This window comes from Chelon labrosus (assembly GCF_963514085.1).
Source record: "Chelon labrosus genome assembly, chromosome: 20".
NCBI classification, from domain to species: Eukaryota; Metazoa; Chordata; class Actinopteri; order Mugiliformes; family Mugilidae; genus Chelon; species Chelon labrosus.
The window spans coordinates 8697624-8717612 of record NC_140353.1 but is presented as its reverse complement, the minus strand read 5'-3'; the positions used below and the strand labels follow the sequence as shown (position 1 = coordinate 8717612).

The 19989-nt window shown below is 41.0% G+C and overlaps 1 protein-coding gene across 3 annotated transcripts; it reads left to right on the top strand.

Annotated features, from left to right (window-relative positions):
- The first annotated feature begins 406 nt into the window (after positions 1-406).
- fut9a (fucosyltransferase 9a) lies at positions 407-17162 on the top strand. Of its 3 annotated transcripts, XM_084568872.1 has the most exons (4): positions 411-529; positions 9571-11651; positions 13519-13739; positions 13986-17162. In XM_084568872.1, exon 4 carries the CDS (start codon positions 13994-13996, stop codon positions 15068-15070), a length of 1077 nt encoding a protein of 358 aa, XP_084424998.1. In that variant the 5' UTR covers positions 411-529; positions 9571-11651; positions 13519-13739; positions 13986-13993; the 3' UTR covers positions 15071-17162. The 3 variants fall into 3 exon arrangements, with proteins under 3 accessions (XP_084424996.1, XP_084424998.1, XP_084424997.1); XM_084568870.1 differs by lacking the exon at positions 9571-11651 and having other exon boundaries at positions 407-529; XM_084568871.1 differs by lacking the exons at positions 411-529; positions 9571-11651 and having other exon boundaries at positions 11660-13739.
- Positions 17163-19989: the final 2827 nt, after the last annotated feature.

Below are 19989 nucleotides of genomic sequence, written 5' to 3'. Positions count from 1 at the left end.
TCAAATAGAACATGAGATCAATAAACAGGACATCACATGGCAGTGATGCCCAAACCAGGGGCCACATCCACACCCTCAGTCACTCTCTTAGTCATCCTCAAATACTATAAAATATAAGACCAAATTTCCCCTGAAATCAAATAATTTTATTATTATTTTTTTAATTTTATTTTTTATAATTCCATCCGCAAAGAGGCACAAATAGGAGTTTAACAGATGTAAATGTTTTTAGTCATTAACTCACTCAAAACTGCCACTGAACCGCATCTTCTCAAAAAGTACCCGTTCTCGACTTCTTAAAATACCTCCGTGCTATGAGGAAGACATTGCAATGGCGCACGTCCACATACGTCGCATCATATCGTGAGCGAGCATATTTTCTGTCAACGCACGACTCTCATCATTCCGTGGATTAGCTGTCCTCAGAGCGCACGTCCATCCGGCTGTTTTCAATGTGAGGGGTACCAAGCGGCCACACATCCCATCCCGACGGAGAAACTGACACCCGACACACGAGACTCTGTGAAAGGTGGGTTCCAAAAACTTCTGCTTGAATTCCTTGAAAAAAGTTTCTTGTAAATTGAAGCCAAGCGCATTTGACTGTCACTTGTTCTGCCGAATGAATGCGGAATTTTAGTTAATCGATTAAAAATGATTCTTTGTTATGAACTTTCTTTGAATTGTCTTTAGATTTATAATACGCAGAACTATACAGTATTAATTATTATGTCGTTTCTGATAGAATGAGCAGTACATTGTTGGTCGTGGAGAGCAGTGTATAAAGATTATATTTATAACGGTAAAAAGTATAGCGAATATTTTATTATATATATATATATGTATATATATATATATACATATATATATATATTCCAGTAATATCACTGTATAAATCAGCTTGTGATAGGGAGTCTAGAAGGGTCACTGCCTCAGGGATAAATACAGTAGGAATAGAATCAACTGCAAAATACAGTGAAATCCTTTTTTTTTTTTTGTAGTAGTAGTAGTAGTAGTAGTACTAGAGTATTGTAAATTGCATTATATTTCAATAGTGCTTTTTTACCTTAAGCTGCTGGCGTCTAAAATGGCAGTGGTGAGCTACTGAGGAAATGTTGCTACTTGTTTTAGCATGAATATGCAAAGCAACATCTGAAAAACAGTTAATATGTGTTGCTGCCTGTTTTTAATACTGTTTGTTTGGCACTTAAACTGCTATGAATGTAATGCAAAATATATATGGACAGAATAATAATAATAATAATACATTTTATTTGTGGGTGCCTTTCAAAGCACTCAAGGTCATCTTACAAAAAACAGCAAAATATAAAACATACAATGCAATTAAAATTAAAAGAAGATTTAAAAAGTAGATTTAAATGAAAGGGAAAACAGGTGATTAAGGTCTCAGATGGATTTGAAGTTTGTCAGAAAGTCTTTGCCACCGAACGCTCCGAAACCCTTAGTAAATAGCTGGGCAGGTAGGTGGTGGAGCAAGTTTAGTTGCAGAGGAGGAGCTCTGCAGAACGGCATATCATACAGTATGATGATTTAATAAAGAGGCCATTCAAAAATGCATTTAGAATTTTTGCCATAGACTAGCTGCACTTCAGACTTATACTGGTTAACCACAGCTGACTGCAGCAGAGACATCAGAAACATGATTGGCTCAAAGATATTATAACAGAACCTGAACTGCTCGACAGGAAACCACAGTCTACACAGTCAGAACGAAAGAGTCACAAAGCCTTGTGAGAAATTAAATTAAATGTGATTGCATATGAAGCCATTGTTACTGACAACATGGTTGCCAACAACTCAAAGTGTCTGCACATAGATTTACTACTCTCTCTCTCTTGAATGCTGACATTTATTCACTTTCCCCTCCTTCTCCAAAGCAGAACAATTACTCCCCTGTAACAGAACTTAATCCTAATATTTACAGAGAAACTTTATAAGCCTCATCACCATGTCTGAACTAGGCGGGCCAACATGTCAATAAACCAGTTTGATAACAAGTGCTGTAGATAGATTTGTTACCGGTGAGCTCTGTGCCGATGATAACCAACAATAAGTTTAGTTAAAAATGTAAAACTTAATCACTAGTTTGAACAAAAGGCAGTGACATCATATTTACAAGTAGTTGTATTTGTTTTTAGGCCGCCACGGTTTTTATTGTCTTATTATTTTTAGGGACCAAGCAAGAGGATGTGAGATGAAAAATATAGGACTGTGAGCACGCTGCAAAACGTTACCCGTAACTTTCTGTATTTACTACTTACAGTAGCTGAAATAATACTGTATTACTACGATCCTGTATATATACCATGGTTTATTACAATCAAGTTACAGCAAGGTCATGGTAAGACCCAAATATCAGTTTTCTTCCCCATGAGTATTTATTTTATTTTTTTTTCCATAGTTGCAGCAAAAAGAGATGAAGCAGCATGTACCGGGCCACGTAAACAAAATCCTGTGCTGTGCATAGGTGGTGGTGCCCATCATTTGTTTGACAGTAGACTACTGAAATTGTACTGTAATTATAATTCACAGTACATAAAACAATACAATAAAACAGTTACTGCGAAAACTATAATAATGGATAACTGGATAAATGATAAACAGCCTAGTCAGAATAAGATATCATACAGTTCAAAAAGCTCAAACAATGTTCTTAACCACAAACCAAATAAATAAAATATTAAAATAAATTTAATGAAGCGATTAGCTGATGGAGATCATGGTCAAATCTAAATGGCTGGGCTGGAAACTCCATAGGGAATAGAGAGAGAGTGACAGGGAGAATAAACTCTGATTATGTGTACAGTCTTTGCTGGTTGCCAACAAATTGGTCAGTGTTAACAAAGCTGTCTGTAACCGCCTATATTTTTGGAAGTCATTCAGCCTAACACTGTAAATCAAATCAATGACCTTAGCCAAAGAACAGTTTTATTCAGTTAATTCATCTCAGCTTTTAAAACTATTCTTAAAATTTATAAGCAGCAAAATTACAAGCATTTTATATATAATGGTGTATTATTTGGTGCTATGGAAATATTTTATCTAATAAAGATTGAGAAAAGAGTAGCCTTTATGTAATTTAATTATCTTAAGAGCGAGAGAAGCTCAACAGAGGTGAACACAGCACAGTCCGCTGAGGTCACAAAGTAAAAGGAGGTTTTTAACAAAAGGGTGTATCACTTCATCCTGAGACAGAGTCCCGTGTGCTGAGACAGTTGAAGTGAACATGGATCATTGTCATATAAAGCCTGAAGGCGACTGTGGCAAGGAAAAACTCCCTTTTAACAGGAAGAAACCTTGAGCATAACCCAGCTCATATGGAGGGACCCATCTGCCTAAGGCCAGCCGGGTAGAGACAGAAAAGAGAGAGAAGAGAACAGCAGGAGAAACGAGATAAGCATACATCTGTCATAGATACATATCTGACTAAAACGTACATGTGGAATCTTATTGAAAATTAGTGGAGAAGATCAGTTTGAATTCTTTCATTACATCAAGGAATGAAGCACGTCGATAGCTTTCATCGTTAAGCACTAAACACAACGAAATGAAACCGAATAGCCAGGCGGAAAAACACACAGACGGTTAGAACGCCCACAGAGCTTTGTGTGTTGTGTTGATCTATAAGAGATTAAGTGAAATTTGATAACCTGTGCAGCCCATTGTTAATGTAAACATGGGTGCCAACAACTTTCACAGTAATTTCGCTGCACTGCACAAACGGTACGGCCATTACAGAGTGTCTGCACATAGATTTACAATTCCTAACCTGTAGTAGACATTAATACTAAAATTTACAGAGAACGCCATAGACCACATCACCATGTCTGAACTAGGCAAGGCAACATCTGAAAAAACTGGTTTTGAAAGAAGAGCTGTGGATATATTTAATTACCAATGGGCTCAGGGCTCAGTATAGAATGGTTTGAACAATACTTCTATTCACATGCACAAGGAAGTAGTTTTATGTTTTTCAATGTACTGCCAAAGGACACGTTATGGTTTCATTATTGATTTTTCCAGTGATGTAAAGCAAGAGGATGGTGCGATAATACGACTGCCAACAAGTTGTAAAAGATTTCTTTGTGCATTACAGTAAATTACTGTATTTGAACTGTAATTTTAATGTAGCCGTGAATGCTAGCAGCATGCTTCAACTTCAGTAAAGTTGCAAGGCGGGAGACGGAAGTGGACGCATTTCCACACAGTATTTATTTGACTCAGATAAGGACCAGGTCATGGTGTATCCAAAAAAGGTTCAAAAAAGGCAACCTGGTTGTTAACACAACACGCAAGTTTCAGTAGGAGTTCCTATTTAAACCTCAATCTTCCCACCAGTCCCCTAGAACTGAAGAAGCTACTCGGATGGTGAAACGTCTTCTCAAAAACCTCTACATGTCCAGTTGCCTTTTTCTGAACCTTTTTTTGGCTATACCTGAAAAATCTACTTAAAGGGGAGCTACTGTTTTTTACAACCTGGACCTTATTTCTAGTATAAAATACCATCGTTTACTCACCAATATCACTTTTGTTTCATTTGCACTTGTTCAGGAGATAATTAGATCAGCGTATATCCATGTAGCGGGAGTGCTCAGGGCACCGAGACGCAGCCTCTAAATAACGCATAACGCAATCTGTAGATTGACCTACAGACCCCGGATGGTGTCTTCTGACCTGGACAATGTCGTCTCTGAGCGGCGCGCACCCGCTACGGTCAGCTTGTTTACCTGTAATTTGCTCATCATCCGGGGTCTGTAGGTCAATCTACAGACCCTGGATGATGATAACAGGTAACTCCGGACTCAACGGGGAATAGCACTAGCGTATCATAACAAAATATTGGCGAAATGAACGAGTTTTGCGGCAGATAATGCGTTATTTAGAGGCTGCGTCTCGGTGCCCTGAGCACTCCCGCTATATGGATATACGCTGATCTAATTATCTCCTGAACAAGTGCAAATGAAACAAAAGTGATATGGGTGAGTAAACGATCGTATTTTATACTAGAAATAAGGTCCAGGTTGTAAAAAACAGTAGTTCCCGGAGCAGTAACAAAGTATTTGTACTTTGTTACTTCTCACCTCTGAGCCTAGTCAGAATAATACATCATGCAGTATAACACTGTAAATCAAAAGGCAGTTCAAACAATGATCTTAACCAGAACAAAAAAAAATAAATATTAAGTCACGGTAATGCATTTTACAGTGAATGACTAGGCTGGAAACTCCATAATCATCCAATTAGAGAAGTGGGGATAGAGACAGAGCACGAGGGAGAACTGAAAACAAAATCTGATTATGTGTACAGTCTTTGCTACTGGCAGCGCGGTTGCAAACAACTTACAGAATTTTATCTTAATGCAAAGTACTGTAATTAAACTGTGACATGAGAAAGTAAGGCCATAAACTCCAGTTATTTTATTTAGTAGTTATTTACAGTTGGTTAGTGTCAGCAGTCAGTTTTAGCTGCTAGTTGGACTGGCAACGGAAACTGGCGCCCTTTGTAAGATTATAGCACGCAAGCAACATAGCAACAGGCTAACAGTTATACTATCTTGTTTCATTATTACATGCATAATATCAACACCATCTAGCAGCATACCTTCATCTCTTGGACATTTTTCCCTCCTCTTCTTTTCTCTTTCTTCTCCAGTGGGCACTCGATGACTTTGACCTCTTCTTCTCCATGGTGTTATTTTGGCAGTGGAGAATCACTGCATTACCCATTACCTGTCTGCAAGCCTATATTAACAGTAGAATGAATTCATTTTTTGTGATTTATTTATTATTTGTCGTGTCATTTTAAATACATAGTCCACTGCCCACTTTTCCCCACTTCCCACCGGAAATCAACCTAAACCCCTCCTCATTTTCCACCACGTCTGTGACTGAGATCTTCTGGCCAGGAAGCCGAAGGCTGGCTGCTCATCAGAAAGTTGGAGTGCACCTGGTTTAAACCGACAAAGTGAAATTGCGACAAACTGACGGGACACGGCATGCGGGGTGTCAGAAAACTGATCACACAAATCTAACGAATGTTCGGATTTAAAAAAGAAATTTCGAGGGCCTGTGACACCCATGACAATGCGCCGCTCTGGGCATCTGCCTATGTCGAACATACCTAAATGCGAAGTCACAAACTGGGACGGTCTTTCTGTTTTGCAGTGTGCTACAGGTTTTCTGTAAGTCTGACATGAATTACAACAGTTATAGTGTTGTGTGTTCTGACGTCAAGCAGCGGCGGCCTTTAGTAGATGTTTTGCAGACATGAAAGCCAAACTTATGATATTCTACACACAACCCAAGGACCCATTTCCTAGTAACATTGAACTGGAAATCACTGGAGACCTGAATGAAGGATTTTACCAGCTGTTTGTATCCGGATTGTATAGGTACGTATACAAGCAGTCCTCCGCGACCAGCTTCCTCAGCATCGACGCGGGACCTTCAACCACCTCCACCTACCACAGTGGTGATCGGTGACTCTACTCTATCGGTGACACATTAGGTTTAAAACAGCCATTACATAGTGGTTCTCCAGGGCAAACGTACTGGACATTGTTCAGCAGGTACTGTCTATTCTCATTGAAACTCCCCAGGCTGAAAACGTAGCCATAATGCTGGGTATCACTAACAGCGGAAAGTAATGCTTGGCTACAATGAAATCTATATTCTTGACCTGAATACATATCATAGTGTCTCACACGAGAAGCTAGGGAGGCTTTTCTGCAATTTTAATTGAAGCTTGAACACAAATTATTGTCGGCCGTAGCCCACAGCAACACCATAAAGACCGTCAGTCTGATACTTGCAAAAAACCCACAGCAACAATGTCAACTAATAGAACAAACAGAATTGAACGTAACATATGCACTTATCAATACTGTGCGCTGCAGTTTAGCCTATATAAATCGGCACCATCAGTAGCTTTTTATAGCACTTCACAGTATGTTGTAAGATAATACAGTGTAGCCAGAATAAAAAAAAAGTGCGGTATATCTCCAAATCCTTTGTCTATGTACCGCAGCTAAAGGTCTAATAACTGTAGACGATGTAATTCACCAACAAATTGCTGATTTGCAGACTCCTCTCTTTTACAGTAGGACGTTTGGTGAAGTTGTTAATCGACTGCCGTTGAGAGGATTTGGACCGTTCCTCTGCTAGCGTTAGCCTTTTCAGATGAGTGTGCATTGCAGTAGCACATCTGTTGTATTTCAGGACTGACTTACATATTCTGCATATCACAGTAGAATGGGCTTTATCTTAAGTATTTCCACACATTTGATGAACCGCTGCTAGTTTGCTGCAACGACCCACTGTCTTCTCGGAGGCGTCCATGTCGTTATTGTCACATGATGGGCGATAGTCGACTTCCTGCTTCCTGCTTCCTGCTTCCTATGTCTTTGGCACAGCAGTGAAGTCAACTAGTCAACTAGTTGGTACAATCCCTACGATCTACCAGCCATCAGCACTGTCTTTCACTGCAGTTTTAGTTCTTGCTTCCTTGACGACCAAAGCATTCTTAAGTCCTGCACTTTCTTTGACAACCTTTACCTCCATTCTTCCGATCACTCCAACAGAAATGATCAGTTTAACTCTGTCTGTCTGTCTGCTCTAAACTCCAGTGCGCCACTGAAGGTCAGGCGCAGGTTGGCAGTCAAAAAGCCGCCCTGGATAACTGACCTAATCTTCAATCACAAAAGGGAATGCAGAAAACCAGAGCACAGGTAGAAGAAATCTGGTCTGGTTGTTCGTTTTAATATCATGAAGGATGCACTTCTGCAGTTCAGTAAGATGGTTAAGAAAGCGTGATCAATTTATTTTACTCCGGTTCATATGTTAGTCAATCGTACTGCTCCAAGTGGACCAGTTGAAAGTGATGCAGACTGTAAAATCTTTTTATCCTAGTAGCTTGTTTAGTTGAGAGACTGGTGGGGAGTTCTGGTTTAAATGGGAACATCTGTGGGTGTAGTGAATCATAAACTTGCTTGACTAGTTTCTGTTAATGACCAGATATTTGCGTCTGTTAATTGCTATAGTTACTTACCTGTCATTAAAGGCGATGTCCTCTTTCTCTAACCAATGGTGCTCTAACCCCCCATTATCAGTCAGAGGCTCCAGTTTCAAGGTGTGAACAGAAGTTAAGACTGTATTGTAAACTGATGGCAGGTAAAATCTCAGTCCACCTCCCCAGATTGCAGATTTTTATGTTTTTGTGCAGCACTCTGTAATGCTGATTTGAAAGGTGCTATATAAATAAAGATTATTATTGTCATTATTATTAATATCACCTCACGTATGACTACAAAGTTCTTTTTTTTTTATGTGCAATCAGCTCTGTAGTGACCAAGAGCAAGGTGTGCCATGGAAAATTTTTATAGTCTCTAAAATAAGTTAGTGAGTCTGAACTTCACTTCCTCCTCATTACACAATACGTCTTTGTACTGCATGGATGATTATCTTTCAGCTCGCAGCAAGTTATTTAACCCCAACTGATGCAATGAGTAGCTTCTCATTTCTTAAACAACCATGTCGAAAGACACATCCTGTGGTCGTGGAAAAGATGTTAGGCTGTTTGAGAAGGATCAAATCATTGACATGCATCAAGCAGAGAAAACATCTAAGGAGCTTGTAGAAACTATTAAAATTGGGTTAAGAACTGTCCAACGCATTATTAAAAACTGGAAGGATAGTGGGTACCAGTACATCAGGGTAAGAAGAGAGGCAGTGAAGTGATGCACCTATCATGCCTAGTGTCTACTGTACAAGCCTGTGGGGGCAGTGCTATGATCTGGGGTTGCTGCAGTTGCTCAGGTCTAGGTTCAGCAACATTTTGTGCCCAAAGAATGAGGTCAGCTGACTACCTGAATATACTGAATGACTGGGTTATTCCATCAATGGATTTTTTCTTCCCTGATGGCACGGGCATATTCCAAGATGACAATGACAGGATTCATCGAGTTCAAATTGTGAAAGAGTGGTTCAGGGAGCATGGGACGCTATTTTTACACATGGATTGTCCACCACAGAGTCCAGACCTTAACCTTATTGAGAATCTTTGGGATTTGCTGGAGAAGGCTTTGCGCAGTGGTCAGACTCTCCCATCATCAATACAAGATGTTGGTGAAAAATGAATGCAACAAGATTAAGATTAAGTGTCTATTGGCCAAGTATACTTGTGTATACAAGGAATTTGGTCTCTGCATTTATCCCATCCGTGAATTAGTGAACACAAAGCACACAGTGAGGTGAAGCACACACTAACCCGGAGCAGTGAGCTGCCATGCTACAGCGGCGCTCGGGGAGCAGTGAGGGGTTAGGTGCCTTGCTCAAGGGCACTTCAGCCGCTTTCTACCGGTCGGGGGTTCGAACCGGCAACCCTCCGGTCACAAGCCCAAAGCGCTAACCAGTAGGCCACGGCTGCCCACTTAATCTTTGAATCTTTGAATACAAAAAGGGCAGAAAAAATATCAAGAGTAAAAAGTGTACGGTCTAAAAGATAAATAATAATAAAATACAATCTCCTGTCACCCACGTCCCTCACTGAGTCCAGAGAGCGGCCCAGGACAGAGCTGGACTTCCTGATGACCTTGTCCAGCTTCTTCCTCTCCCTCTCTGTGATGCTACTCTTCCAGCAGACCACTCCGTACAGAATGACTGATGCCACTACAGAGTCAAAGAGGGTCTTCGGGAGTATCCCTATCACTCCAAAGGACCTCAGTCGCCTCAGAAGGTAGAACCTGTTCTGTCCCTTCTTGTGGAGTGTATCAGTGTGTTGAGTCCCGTCCAGTACTTAGACACCAGTCCGCAAAGTCCTGCGTCATATATATTGTCTTAGCTTCACTGAGCTAGGCACCTCCACGGCAGGTTCTAGTATCCAGAGTAACATGTCCAGTTTCACCACGCCACTGTCCCACGGAAACAGCTTCACAAGCAGCGCTGCAACTCCACATTGCAAGCCCCTGTTACTTAAGTTAGTTGTCCTTTGTTGTCATTGAATGTCCGCAAATTATTCCACCAATAACTCAGAGCGAGTTGCTAGCAGTAGCAATCCATACTAGATGGGGGGAGTCGGCAGCAGCTAGGTAATCCTTGGTTAAACCTGCAAAATAGTTACAGCCTTCTAATATCTTAGCTAAACTTACTGTTTATTAGCCGAAAGTATTTTTGGTTGGTTGATTAAAGTAGCCTAAATATACTTTAGTCGTCCTTCTCTCCCAGCATTGGGCAACTCAACTTTCTGAACACATTCTTGATTTACGTTACATCCTACAGCCAACATAGCTAAAATCCATGTTGCAGGCATTATATCATCCCTTTTTTAAATCAGATAAAGTATCATTTTAACAGTACAAATGTCATCTCACGTTAGCTCAGAAATACCTGGGTTAGCTAGCTAGCTAGCAATCCCGCAATAATAAACAATCGTGGGTGAGGGTTAGAGTCAAAACATCTTGGTGCTTGGTGCTTGATCTGTGGGATAAATTAAAGGATTATTTTAAGGGATTATCTTATGTGACGTCAGGTGTTGCATTTTGCTATTTACAGCAACCCTGTATTAAAACTATGGCGGAAAGAAAGAAAGAAAGAAACTGTACTGTAAAATATTTCCATTCAGCCAAAATTGCCCACATACTGTATTTTACAGTGAAGAAGAAATAATACACGATACTGTACATCTACAGCAACATTTAACTGTGTGTTATATGGGACTGTCTTCTCTGACTGCCTAATTGATTTTCTTATATGTCTTACTTTAAATAATTAATTAGGAAAGCAAAATACATCACCTGTTTAATGTTTTAAAACCAAATTCATTCGCTTTTGGGTGGGTTATTTTACCTTGCTTAGTGAGTCACATTTAGAGTTGTTTATTGCAGTGCATTTCGTCTAATTTCATTTCAGTGACATGAATCGATTAATAAATGGGGTGACTATTTGCATAAACGAAGGCCAGTGAGTGGTGGTGGTGCATTGTCATCACTAACTAACAGACGCCCATGTACCATTACACAGGCTTGCCATTATCTTGGCAGAGTGAGGCGCACCCGTTAGATATAGTGGTTCCCCGCAGCAGAGCAATTTTGTTTGCGTTTTCAAATGAAAGCCTCGAGCAGACGTCTGAAGCCCTCACACGCCACGCAAATCTCAGCATCCCACATATACGCAAGAGCTCCGCAACAGCCTGCAGCTGCATTGACGGTAAACAGAGCAAGGTAGCGCATGGGCAGCCAGCAGGGAATTATTCCACATCGCATCACATCCCTGAGCATACATGGCGTCCTCACACACGGAGCCATGGATCTAGTGTGCAGGCTGACGAGGTAGCCGCCAATTATTGTTATTTTTTTATTATTACTATTATTATTATCTGGCAGCCATCGTTTTCTGCGTCGGTGTGCAGCAGTGGGGGGAGAAACGGCGCACATTGCTACGGTAGGTGTCGTTTTTTCAGGATCAAGACGATGGATGCGGGCTCATCCGAATCTATTCCTGCGACTACGGCGGACGGGTTACGGCTCGATTTTTTATTCCAAACGCATCCCCATCTTCCGTATGTTGCAAGGTGCCTTTGAAAGGGATGCGGACCTCTGAAGGAAATGAGGAGAATGCTCTGTTTTGACTGTCGAGATGGTGAGTATAATGTAATGCATGGATATGGCTTCCCCCCCTCCTCTCCCCGCACCCAGTGCCTGAGCAACGGTACCTGATTTTAACGGCGCATCCTCCCCAGCTAATTAGAAACGATCTCCGCTGTCAATGTCAAAACATAACCACTGGCTGCCTGTTAGTGTTTTTTTTTTTTTTTTTTCTCCCCTTCTTCTTTTTGCACCGCTTTATTTTTAAATTTTAACGCATGAGGTTTTCCACCATGTGAATGTGACTGGTATTTTAAATCGTGTGGGCTACTCTTAGCCGTCTTTGCGGCGTGAATACTATAGCCTGCATGTTTCAGCATCCTCCTCCACGCTGTTATTTATGTTCTTTGCGTTTGTTTTGTTTTTTCCCACCCCCGTGGAATTGTGGCGTTGTTTTTTAGCCAACGCGTAGAATATCCCCGCGGATTTCCACTGTCCTCGTCAACTTCAATGCACGCCGACAAGACAACCATTTTAAAGAGTGGCTCCACCATATAGCATCACGTTTTAAAATGACCTTCAGTGCTTGGTGGCTGGAAATTAGCTCTCACCTGCTGGCATGGAGTGTCCGTTTTCAGTCAGTGCAATGCCCTTTCTGACAGAGCGTGCACAAATCGTTGTACAAATCTATAACCAAGAGGTGTATTTTGCTGAACATGAGCTCTTTTGCCTGTAGTGTACCTGTTACTAAAAAAAAACCTTCTGGGATCTTATGCATCTCTGTGACTGATGCTGCCAAAATCTGTGGCTGCATTTATTTTTTCCCCCACTGCTTTCTGCTCTCCAGTCATGTCAAACGCTGCAGACTATACTCACCCATGTGGTGCTCTTTCTCTGCCCCAAATACATCACAATGCATTTACCAAAACCCCAGCTAGGTTGTTTAAAATGTGAATGAGCTGCACTGCTAGTTTTGTTGCTACGGAGAGCGAGCACAGTAACAAGACCGTGAGTCCCACCTATATTAGACTCTGGCCATAGCCATCACCATGGATATGCTATGACTTTACCACATACTGCATATTTAATAAGCCCGATTTGATCTCTATACAATCCCTCCTGAATATTGCATGTGTTTTTATATATATATGTATATATATAACATATGAAGGCATATGTGAGCTGCATCCTCTGTAAACCAAAGAGCAAAGAGCTTATCACTGCTGCTAACAGAAAGCATGTTTCTGCGGTGTAAGAGGATTTGCCCATGAAAACGTATCACCATGAGTCTTTAAAAGGAGTTATACTCAACTGTCCAGGTTTAAGTAGCCGTAGCGTTGAGACTGGTGGACCAAAGTCAAAGCTGATGGCACGGCTTTAGGGTTAGGTCTTAGGGTTAGGGTTAGGTTGTTGCCTTAGGTTGTATTGGGCAGATCCTACAAAGAATATCAGCATTTGACTTGTTGTTAGTGATTTAGTGCCATTACAGCGATATATGGGGGGAAAAAAATCTAAATCAACCCTTAAATGCTTATTTCTGCACTTTTCATATCAGTCTGCTTGTAAGGCCTCTTTATGCAACATGCAGGTGTGTAGAGCTGGTGAGGCAGGGGGTCTTTCTGCTCTCCTCCACCTTAAGATGGCAGCATACTCTTACAGTACATAGTAAAAATTAACAACAGCTGACCTTACATCCATGCTTAACTGGATCTGTTCAAATAACGTTGCTGCTCTTGTTATGTATTTCAACTAATTGAGAGATTGTTTGTGGAGATCAAGCTGCTGTCTGCACGTGCATTGCATTTAACCTCCAGACATGCCTTGTTTTTTTGTTTTTTTTTCCTGTGGCGATGTTTTGTTTTTTCTCCTTCTCCTAGCCTAATTGATCCCCTCTGATTCTCTCCCTCTCCGCTCACCTAAAGGAGGCATCATTAAGAAGACCTGTACATCCAAGATCAAGCACGCCACATTACATCATTGAGGATAATTACAATTCTGTGTAACTGCAAAGAAGCACCTGTTCTATGAGCACTTCATAACAAAGGAGACCGATCCAGTTGTCGATCCAACTTGGGAACTTGACCTTCCAATTGCCACAACCCCTACTTGTGCTTGGATTTCAACATTCAGTCAAAGACACCAGGTTTGTATAGCAATGTGATTGAAGAGCCTTCACAATTTTCGTAATAAACCCACAAAATATTGGTTGCATTATATACTATTTGAGGCACAAATTATATCAAAGAATCAATGACCCAGTATAATTGTCATTATTAATAAATAATGGTAATGTGCAAGACTTATACATGATCAGGTGATTAGTCTTCATGCTGTTTCCTGTTGATCATGACTTTATTCTGTGTTTTCTCTTTGCTTTGCCCCTTTTCAGGACAGAGTATGTCATCTTCACCTTTTCACAAAATCCTACGACCCCTTCTGCTTGGTATTGTCATTCTGGGATGCTTTGTGACTGTGTTTTTGATGTATTTTAAACCATCCACTAGCTGGTCCTGGTCAGGTCCTGTAGAGTCCACAGTATCCACAGACAAGAACCTCTTCTTCAGCAAGAGCGATAAAAACGTTACCACCGTTCTGATCTGGCTTTGGCCCTTCGGACAAACCTATGATCTGACCGTTTGCAGCTCCATCTTCAGTATCGAAGGCTGCTTCGTCACAGCAGACAGAAACCTCTACAACAAGTCAGATGGGGTCATCATCCATCACCGAGACATTGCTGGTGATCTGTCCAACCTGCCGCAGCTCCAGCGACCATCGTTCCAAAAGTGGATATGGATGAACTTAGAGTCGCCGTCGCACTCGTCCCAGCTTTCTGGTTTAGACAACTTGTTCAATCTGACTCTCAATTACCGTCAGGATGCTGACATTGAAGTGCCTTATGGGTCCATTGTAGCAGCAGAGAGTGAGGAGGACTTTGTACCACCCAGCAAAAACAAACTGATCTGCTGGATTGTGAGCAACTGGAACCAGGAACATACTCGGGCAAAATATTACAATGAGTTGTACAAACACATTGAGATTCACACATACGGACAGGCCTTTGGGGAGTACATCTCTGACAAAGACTACTTCCCCACCATCGCCAGCTGTAAGTTCTACATGTCTTTTGAGAACTCTATCCACAAGGACTACATTACTGAGAAACTGTACAACCCACTCTCCGTGGGCACAGTACCAGTGGTTCTTGGACCGGCCAGGCAGAACTACGAGAACTTTATCCCGGGTGGCGCCTTTATCCACGTGGATGATTTCAAATCACCGAAGGAGCTGGCCGATTACCTGCTGCTCCTGGACAAGAACGAGGAAATGTACCTCAGGTACTTCGAGTGGCGGCGACACTTTAAAGTAAAGAAGGCCCATTTCTGGGCAGAGCACACATGTCTGGCTTGTGATTACCTGCGTAGGCACAAGGAGTACAAGGCATTCACTAAGCTTAACAAATGGTACTGGGGTTGATAGTGCTTGAAGGGCTATGCAGCGTTTGCTATGCTTTAAGATTTTTGTCTTTCAGTAAATATAGAGGTTCATTACTGTTCTGTCTAAAGCAGTGTGTCATTCTATTGGTTCAGGGGCTCAATGTCGGCATCCAGCTTTTAATTTTGTTTTTTGCTAAGCCTTACTTTGCCTTCATTCATGTATTCTGATTTATTTTTTTTAAGAATTACAAATGCACTTCATTATATTGATTTATGTCTTTTTCAATTACTAGTATGTTTTTTTTTCATTGTATGAATGTTTCTGTACAACATTCATTGTGCAGGGTTGGTGTTTTTTCTTTAATGCGATATCCATGTGATTCATGAAGAGGCACACAGCAGAAAAGCTGCAGAAGGAAATCTACACGAGTGCAATCATGTCATATTGAGTTCGGGGATTCTGAACTCAACATTACATATATATTTATAGATGCTTCTCTGGATTCCTTTGTTTACACTCCTGTTTACAGCACTATACCACACGCTCAAGATCATTCTACAAAAAGATCAATATCTGTAGATATTGCATCACTTTTAAATGTTGTTAAAAAACTGAGCAATGCATCTCAACAGCACTCAGCAGCTACTGACATGACAGTTCCAAGAAAGTACTGTGCAAAACCATGTGAACATTTTATGCAAGATAAGCTGGGACTTCTCTGGCTCACACATGTTTTAGATTATCATTTTGATATAAATTCAATGTCAAAGGGACCATTGATGTAAATTAGTATGAATCCAATTATTTTTCTTATGGAGTATGGTTCCAAATGCCATCGTCAAACTTGTATATAAACCTTGTACAGACTAAAGCATCAATTGACCCTTTGTTGCCCCTCTGATTGGTTGCTGACCCACCAACCAGAGGGCTCCTGCCATGGATACCATTGCTAATACTAACTGTACTTCCAGTTAGACAAACTGAGCAGCAAACTCTTTTGTCAAAGGGTCAATTGGATCAAACGGGCCCACTAACAGATCATTCCTGTATGTGCAACAAACTGTGGGACCTCAAGCCGTCTTTTCATTTATAGTCAAAAGAAGCAACATGCTGTATATATTTTTAATGTTCAGATCTCTTTATAACATGCAAATGTTGTCAGGAAGTGAATGTTATTTTTATTTCGCTGTATCTTTGTAAGTAAAGCCTGGTGCTTCAAAAGGCTGTGAATCAAGTTGAAAGGAGAGAGACACTTGTGAAGGATTAACGGAGAGAGAATCCAGTTAGATGTGTGAGGTGGACGTTTTCATCAAGGGAGGCAGTTTCACATTCAAGACGTTTTTGTATTAGGTGGTAATCCTCTTGGCATGACCCAATTGAAAAAGTTGTGCCAAACAGCAGCAGAGATTATAGCACTTTTATTCATGTGGAGTTGTGTGACTCACTGTGCTGGTGGCCGTCTTAGATGGATGCTATTGTGAGCTCAGAATCTGTCATTTAAGACCTTGGCCGGTCCTACGGATTAACTATGAAACTGCCACTCATGGTTTCATATTGTACAGTCCAATCTCATGTATGAAAACAAAGCTTTCTTGTCCAATGTGGTTGGTAACTTAAAGGAGTTAGGTTTTTTTTGCGTGTCGTCTGTGTCTTTCATCCTCTTCCCCTTTTCTCTTTTTTTGCACAAAAACATGAAGAGCTGATACGTCTCTGTGAGTGTGTCACAGCACCCGACAATGAATCGAGAAGTCTCTGGATACCGTGTGACCTGATACTGATTTTGCCGGTGATCTTAAAAACACTATATTTTGGGTGGGATGAAATACAGGTGTGAATTCTCCTGAAACTCTGATTTTCTGCCAGTTAACTGAAATAATCAGTGGGCCGGTCAGTACAAGATTTTTGCCAAATCATTGTATTTTGCCAAATGTTGTGTTTTAACTGTAGATGTCACTGATGGTGTCAAAAAGAAAAATAAAGATATGGACAAATGAGCAAACATAAGTGAATCAAACATTTTGTAAAGGAATGCCTGATGATGGATTTGATGGTAACTGAAAGTATGAAAAAGTGCAGTTTACCTTAGCTTGGATTAGATTAACCCAGTTTAGTTTTGGTAAATGGGGAAACGTAAGGTACTGCAGGACATAGATGGTGTAACCTATGCACATAGCCAATGCCGGTGCAAGTCACTTATGCTTGTGCGCTCATCAGTCTGGCTCACTTTGTAAAAACACCACCCAAATGCTAGTCAACACTGTGTCTTTTTTTTTTGCCAGTCGGGTTAATTTTTGTTTCTACTTCGTGCTTCACTTTCAACAGAGGCAACTGAAACGTTCCCCACAATTTCACAGAAGATGAGTCATACAAATGTTTGCATCTCCAAACCTCAGTTAACCTTTCCTTGATGTGTTCCATCTTTATTGATCCAAAACGATCAATTCGAAAATTGAGATGAAGAAGCACCCGGAAATACTAAAGCAGAAACACACTACTACCAAGCGGACCAATCACAGCTTTGTTCTGTAATGTGCATACACTTACTCTCACAGGTTTGTTTGCATTTTGCATTATATTTGGTTACAATTCATACACCGACATTTCCACATAAAATCAGACTCAGACAAGTATAATCAAGTTAAAGGTAGTTTATTTTAAATGTGCATTCTTTAAACTAGTTTAATTGTTGAGTTACTCACCACGCCCACCATGGTTTCCAGTGACAAAAGGACGAAAGTTTGGCTCACTTCCTGCATTAATGGTCTCTGTGACCTCATCAATGAGGTCACTAGACTAAACCATCTATGGGGGTGTTTGGTAATTATGTTATGGGTTATTGGTGTTTTGAGATTTGGTAGAGATGGTAAAAAAAGGAAACTAAAGTTACAGGCTAAGGTGACTGACTATTGTGTGTAAAGAGTAAATTTACAACCTTTCCACTTACCTTTTCCAGAGGAGACGGTGAACGTACCTGCTCCATGGTATTCACCAATTGTATGCCAGTCAAACGCTGATGGACAGCACTATATAAGCATTGCTGGCTCTGGGAGGAGAGGAACCATGTCCATGTAGCTTTCCCTTCCCTACGCATTCCCTACGCTACGCTACGCTATGCTACGCTACACTACGCTACACTACGCTTTCCCCATGCCTACCCTATTCTAACCTATGCTATGCTACGCTTTCCCCATGCCTAGCCTACTCTACGCTATGCTTTCCCTACGCCTACCCTATGCTACGCTACCCTAAGTTGCTATAAGTTTAATTTTATTCAGTTAAGCCTCGTTAACTATTTATTTTTGTATATCTTTGTAGATATACCATTTTTTTTGGTTACATGTATATTATGGTGACACTTTCTTTTGTAAATAAGCACTTCTTTTGGATTGGAAAAATGTTTTTGAGTCTGCCTCCTACTAAATACTACGGCTCTGGGAAGGCTCCCCAACTGGTGGTCTGAAATCATTATCTTGTCCAATGTCTCCAAGTGTCCAGACAAATGTGGACAAATTTGGCCTCCTTTTGGCAGTTGGGTGGTTGTACACACCACGTCCTCTGACATATCCTATCCTTTCTCAGTTGCAGCGATTGCACATTCACCATTTAATCACTCCAGCATGATTCACTTCGTCCCATTATTCATCATTTGAGGAATCCAAAATAGAGTAAAGGGAACTCAACGTAGTGGCAAGGAACTTTAACTACCACTTACTAGCGTCTTGGCGGCAAGTTCACCTTTGGCGTTCACCAGTTGTGTAGGCTACAACATAGGCTTGGTGCTGAAGTATAAACCTAGCTTAACTATTGTAAAATAAGCTGACCTAACTTTACGTGCAAGGATTTCTGCCCTAGAACCATCCAATAAAATTTGCAGCTAAAGGCACAGTTTTTATTTTCTGTCACTGTCTAACACAGACTAAACACTGAGCTAGTAAGCTTGTCAGGACACACTTCTTCTCTGTGTTTGAAAGGATAATTTGCACATAAAAGACTCTGATAGCACATGTACAATATGCAAATATCTGCCAGCAGCTTCCAGAAAAAGAAAGGTATAAGGATGTCCCTTAGGCGATCTTTGGGTGTGTAGTCGTTCTTATCACGATCTTTATGTCACGGAACTTGGCAAATATATTGACACCTGATTGTTGCCAGCTCAATTATTGCGAATCGAGCTGCCTCAGTATATATGTTTGACAGAATTAATGCCTCTAACACAAAACACAACATAAAATGTGTTCTTGCATGTATAGTAAATGTGATTTCCACAGTCCACTGTCCCACTGTGCCATGCAGTGCAGCTGTTGGTATAAAAAGCTATCCGAAAGCCCTGCTAAGTGATTGATGAGAGGGAGGGGGAGTGTGTTGTGGGGGTAACGCCACGATCCTCCGGCTGTTGTTAGTTACCCCACATCCTCGTTAGCACTCTGGTATTTACAGTCGTTTCCACCGCCACACAGAGATGACACATCTTTGTCGAGCTCTCCCAGTCAACGCTGCGCGTCAGAGTGTATCTGTGTTGCCGGGATCAGTAGCGCGAATAATCCATCGATGTCAGTTGAGGATTAATGTGAAAGTTCAGGTGGTGGTGGTGTTGGTGGGGTGGGGATGTCCCTCTGTGGAACTCAAGATAGTGCCGCAGAGAAGCAGTGGATTTCATATTTACGTTGTTAAATGCCATACAGGACACCCTTCCTTTGATAGATCAATGTTTGCAGCATGTGTCTGAATGGCTGTATCATGTTTCTGAAATAACAGTGGATTAAAGGCACATGTGTAATCCAAAGAGGGGGGGGGGGGGCACTAGTACTGATTCCACTCAGCTATATGCATGCTAGACATGTTTTAGCATCTTTCAGCTTCTATTTTTGTCAAGCCCCCAACTTAAATGCTTTGGTACAGTCCAACAAAAAAAATATTATTTTCATTTTGGCTGTTTCAGGCTGCTCTTTTCTGATAGA